Source organism: Hakea prostrata, chromosome 10, assembly GCF_041222555.1.
Source record: "Hakea prostrata isolate BN-2017 chromosome 10, UWA_Hpros_2, whole genome shotgun sequence".
Classification (NCBI taxonomy): domain Eukaryota; kingdom Viridiplantae; phylum Streptophyta; class Magnoliopsida; order Proteales; family Proteaceae; genus Hakea; species Hakea prostrata.
Window position 1 is genome coordinate 43,469,275 of NC_142609.1, and position 6,051 is coordinate 43,475,325.

The following is a 6,051-nucleotide window of genomic DNA, read 5'->3' on the forward strand; positions in this document are numbered from 1 at the left end:
CCTAGTTTGAGACCTTTTGTACCAAACTAGAATTAGAAGATTTTGAACTAATAGGTGATTTGTTAGTTTGTTCTCTATAAAGGAAAGAAAATCCTTAATCGATGATATATACTTAAAAAAACAAAATCAACTAAAACATGCATAAAGAGACATTTAAAGAAAAGATTTGTGAATACTCTCAGATGATGGGTGATTTGTTAGTTTGTTCTCTATAAAGGAAAGAAAATCCTTAATCAATTATCTATACTTTAAAAAAAAAAATCAATTACCAATGGGGGTTGGTCCAAGTGGTAAGCAGTTTGGTCCACTTAAGCAAGGTTCCGGTATCGAAACCTTGTGGGGTTGACAAACCAAAAGAAAATAAAAAAATCAACTAACAACATGCATGAAGAGACATTTAAAGAAAAGAATAAGAAAAAAAAAACCATATAGAAGAGACCAATGAAAAACATAGAGATGAAAAACCATGCAGAAAAGACATGAAAAATATAGAAATGTAGAAAATAGAAGCAAAGGTATGAAACAAATGAGCCAAATAGCACGAGGCAACACACAACAAGCTTGCTATTTTATAAAGGAATTGTAGACGTGAAGGCCGTGAGGCTCCTTAATCGTTAATTTCTGAGGAAAAAGATACAACTTGCTCAAGGCTTACTTACACTCTATGTAGATATAGTATTTTGTCACGTCGATACTTTTTCCCTTTGTATTTGAGGTTCATCTAGCTTAGTTTATATGTATTTTAAGTACATCTTTAACGTGGTTTTTATATATAATTTAAATATACGTTGGAGCTTCGCTTCTGACTCCAAGAAGATATAAACTCTAGATTTCTTACTATGAGACATTGATCTTATGCTAACACGTCACCCTCACTCTTGGTAAGTGGACTTGAACGTGGTAGTAAAATTGGAATTTCGATCCTCTATCCACATTAAAAGGAAAAAAATTTAACTCACATGGTTAGATTCATAATATGTTTCCAATCTAAAAACAAAATCTTCGAGTTAAAGAGAGAGAAGATTTGAATATTTAAAACAAAATCTTCGAGTAAAGGAGAGAGATGATTTGAATTTCTATATTTTTAAATTTTTTCTAAAACAGAAGATTTTGTTTTATGATTAGACACATGTCAATAATCTAGTTCATGAATTGCAAAACCTTAAGGTGTGTGAAGAAAAAATTCTAAGATATATTATTCACTTGCTACAATCATCCACAAAGAATATATTCATTGCAATTGACGAGAGTCGACCAAAAAGAAGTATTGAAAAAAAGCAAGTCATTGGCACCGAAAATGTTGGAAAAGCAAGAAATGAAAGTGAAATTTGAAATACTTTAAAGATTCTCACCGAAAAAGCAAAAACTGAAAAGCATTATTTAACTTGGAAGAAAGCAAGGAAGAGACAACTTGGAGGAGTGAGAACCAGCTGAGACCATGATAGACTTGATAAATATGTGATAAAAGCCCTATTTTTCAGTAAACGTGATAAGATTTATTAAAGTTGGGGTATTTATACAACTTAGGTGAAGATTTCTTCTTTACAATAACAATACAAAATGGAGTTTTTGGAATTTGTATTTGTAATGGTAGGACGTCTATGCTTTTCTCATACTCATATTAGAAGAGAGATGCACGTGGGACTTACTGGGGCCCCACCTTTGATTCATTCCATCAAAATTTAGAGATGGGTTCCCCCTTAACATGGGGAAGAGGCATAACGAAAGCACAAAATCTCCATACCTTATGTATATCCTTTTAAGTATGTCGGTGATATGCTCAAAGAATACATTTCATCAAGGTGGGTTCTCTTTTTAATATATGGTGGAAATATATGAGAAAAACATAGACCTTTGTACTTTATCCCTATCCTTAAAGCATTGGTGATACACTCGAAGAATACATTCCCATCTTTCGCATATGAATATAAGAAAAAAAACAGCAGATGAGGGTGAGGAAGATTTAGCAAACTGTTGTAGTTTTGAGGTTCCTCACAAATAGTCTTTCATCTACATGACTATAGCTAGGCACGTAGCTCTTCACAATTAGGGTTCGGTGAATTTCTAGATTCTTGAGGTATGGGAGATCTAGAACTCTTTAAGATAAAATATATTTTGAAGTTGATGGAAAACAATCCTTGGATGCTTCTAAGAATTGGTTGTTTCATATTTTGATGAATCCATTTAGATCTTGGTGAAGTTTTTCCATTGAATTCTAAATACCTCTTTCAAAGCTACAAGCTGTTTTTTGATGGGTAGGGGATGTTATATCTAACATCAGGGAGAGACAAATCCATGACATCTTCACTAAGAGGTGTTGGACTGAACTTTTTATGAATAACATTAAAATTGAGTGTTACTGTAGCTCATGCCTTGACCTTGAGGATTGAATTCCAATAAGTTGTAGTTTTAATATTCCATTTGTGCCATGGAAGTATGGGTGTGTCTCAGTGTCTAGTTGAAGATTAGGATTATAATTCACTAGTGCAAATTAAGGTACAATCAAGTTCAAACAACCAAGCCATACCTAAAGTGCTTTATATATATATAACTGATATGTATACCATAGAGTAGTACCGTAGAAGGATAGAAAGCATCACACCTGGTAAAACATAAAACATACTAGAGCAATCAGAGCAGTCCCAACCATTAGGATTTCTCTCTGTGGCTCCAACATAGTTACAACAAAGGAGCAGCTAGCAGCAGCACTAGCTACTTTCTTTTATTTATTACAGTTACATACTCCCTCTCTCTAAGTAAGGAGAAGGGTCTAGCGATGAGGGAAATGGGGTCATGGATGAGGCTTCCCAGAACCCTTGTTTGGATGGCCTTGAGGATAAATAGGCTTCTTCCCATGACCGCCCAAGCTCTCATCAATCTTGGCTAGACCGCCCTGAGGATGAGATATCTGCGACGGTTTGGTTGTTTTTTCTTCTTGGGCATTCTCAAGCTGGGACTCGGCAGGTGGGTGAGTACACTGTAAGGTTGGGTTATGGTCCTCATGGTGGGAATCGGCTTCACCTTTGAAGGGAGGACCAGGGTGTGATGGTGGAGCACAAAGTCTAGTTCGGCCATTAGCCGGAGAAGGAATGGTGGCAAAAGCTGCCACCACAAGGAGCAACAACACAAACTTTGAGTGGGGAGACATCTTCTGACTTCACTCAGGGAGGGAGAGCAGTTCTGGTTCTTCAATGCGAGCCATACAGATATATTTAGCTCATTTTATAGGATACTTGTGCCAATTGCAGCATGCCACGTAATAGATTCTATACGTCAGTCGTTGAAGACTCTGAAGTCAGAACATCGGCAAAAGGGAGAGAGAGCTCTTTAATTTTTCTTTGGACTCGGCTTTTTCTGTCTTCTAAGAATCAAAGAGTAAATGTCAACTACACACTTTCCAAAAAATCTTAGGGAAATTTTGAGCGCCCCCATGAATTACCTTCCAAAATTAACGTCACTTCCTAACTTATCGATTATATGAGTGACTTTCCTACTTCCTACAAAATCAATTTAAGGGTTAGGAAGTAAAACACATTGGGTATTGTGGAATAGGCTTTGTAGCCCTAAAAATAAAGGGGGATTGGGCTTTAAAAAATCAGAATTTTAGAATCTTGTCCTCTTGGTTCAAGTGGCGTCTAGATTGTGGAAGGACCCCAACTCTTTTTGGGCAAAATTTTATAAAGCTATCTACTTCCCTAACTCATCAATTTTTGATGTGGAACCTAAGGCACAGGATTCATGGGCTTGGAAGAGTATTTTGCAAGGGATCAAGCAACTCAAAAAACATATTATTTGGCAAGTTGAGGAAGGGTCAAGCATCGATATATGGAATGATAAGTGGATTCCAACAACCACAGACTACAAGGTGGGTTTTATAAAGCCAACTAATTGCCCTTTCCATTCAGTTGCTTAGCTTATTGACCAAGATAATAGACGCTGGAATATTGACCATCTCAATGCTTGGTTCCCTGAACACATCATCAAGGAGATTCTTAAGATTCAACTTAGAATTCTTCCATCTGAAGACAAGCAGGTTTGGTTGGGTGCTAGGAATGGTGTGGTCACAACGAAAGCTGCTTATATAAAAATTTGGGAAGAGAGGGAAACTCCTTCGGGTAGCAATGATGGTCGGGTCTCTTCATGGAGGCTAGTCCCAGAAGAGAAGTGGAAATTCATTTTGAAGCTTCAAGCACCACCAAAGTTGAAATTCTTTCTTTGGAGAATTTTAGCAGAAGGCCTACCCACAGGTGAAAACATGAAGAAAAGGAAATTTAATATTGATCCTTCTTGCTTGGTCTGTGGAAGCTCTCTTGAATCGGCTGATCATCTTCTCCTAAATTGCCCCTTTACTAAAGTAGTTTGGTTTTCGAGCCCTCTGGGTTTTAAAGGGGGTGATGTGGACCTATCCTTCACATCCTGGCTTGACATGATTAAGAACAAGATTTTTTCTACTAAAAGAGAGAGAATCGAGTTCCTAACAGCCTGCACATTCATTTGTTGGAAGATCTGGAAAGCCCGGAATGATAGAGCTTTTAATAGAAGGTCGTGGAACCCATATGAAGTGGGTCAAGAGGCATGGAAGTTGGCGCAAGAGTATGTTCAAGCATGGTTGGGCCCTCCCCAAACTATCAAAATGGATAGTAGACTCACAGGTTTGGATAAATGGAAACCCCCTCCGAATAGAGCATACAAGATCAACACTGATGCAACTTTCAACAAAGAATTAGGCACTGCAGGTTTGGGATGCATAATCAGGAACCATCAAGGAAGGCCAATTGTAGCAGTTTCTGAGCCCAACTCAGCTACATCTGCACTTATGGCAGAAGCAAAAGCGCTCAAGATGGCTGTTCTTTATACTCTTGGGGAAGGAATTGACATTGGTTACTTTGAATCTGATTGTAAAGAGCTCATTAGTTTAGTGAATGGCTCTGCTCCCCCTCCTCTTGATGTTGCCCCCATCATCCAGGATATCTTAGATGTGGTACATAGGCTTGAAAAGTGCTTTTTTAAACATGTTTCTAGGCGGATCAACGAGGCCGCTGATCTCCTAGCCCAGAGGGCTAAGTCGGTGACGGTCCCGACTCTTTGGCCCATTTCCTCTCCTTGGGTGCAGTCTCTTTGTAGCTCTGTTTCCTCGGCTTTGCCGTCTCAATAAATTTACTTTCTACCAAAAAAAAATCAATTTAAGTGTTGATGTCGGTAAGCGAAATTTTCAAATGGGCAGTAATACCTTTAAACAAAAAAACCCTACACTGACTCATTTTTGTCTTCCTATACCATTTATAATCACTTTTTTTTTTTTCTAGTATGTTCATAATTTCTATTATTGCACGAATATTTTTTTGTGTTTTTCTCTCCTTTACCGCCTTATTCCCTTAGAATGTGAGAATAATATTGAAAATTGATAAATAAAAACTATTTGAGACTAGCAGTGTTAGTAATAGGGGCTTTGATAACTCTGAGTGATAAATTGTATGACTCAGGAGGTGGCATTAATATTAGGGGCTAACGCAAGATATATGACGCTTTCCCAAAATCTTAATTGACATTGAGAAATTAGAACCCTGAAGAACATGAAAAGTTGTAGACAAAATTTACCTAACCATCAAAACTTAATGTGATCAACATCTCATAGTATGAAGTCTACAATTTATTCCTCCTTGGTGTTAAGTGCAAAATTCCATCATACGTTTAAACTATATATAAAAACTGAATTGGCACTCTAACATGAAGGCCTTAAAGCACTAACACCCACTTTATGTTTAAAAAGCATAAAGACCACAAAATTAGATTTCAAAAATACCCCTATAATAGGGGTGTCAATGGCGTAGTTTGAGGCGGATTCGGGCTGAAAAACACCTAGCCCAAACACGGCCCATTAGCAAAATAACGGTTTTGTGCCAGTTTCAGTTTGGTGCGGTTTGGGTTCGGGCTAACTAACGATTGGGCTAACGGTTTAGATTCGGGTTGACTAACGGTTTATGGTGCATGTATAAGAAAAAAAAAACAAGAAGAAACAATTGAGCATCCTACAACAAAAACGAAATTATA

General features: G+C 37.4%; 1 protein-coding gene across 1 annotated transcript; it reads left to right on the forward strand.

Moving 5' to 3' along the window:
• Positions 1–3,738: 3,738 nt before the first annotated feature.
• Positions 3,739–5,155, forward strand: LOC149003227 (uncharacterized). The gene is made up of 2 exons (XM_089138810.1): positions 3,739–3,795; positions 3,914–5,155. Exons 1-2 carry the CDS (start codon positions 3,739–3,741, stop codon positions 5,153–5,155), a joined length of 1,299 nt encoding a protein of 432 aa, XP_088994936.1.
• The last annotated feature ends 896 nt before the right edge of the window (positions 5,156–6,051 follow it).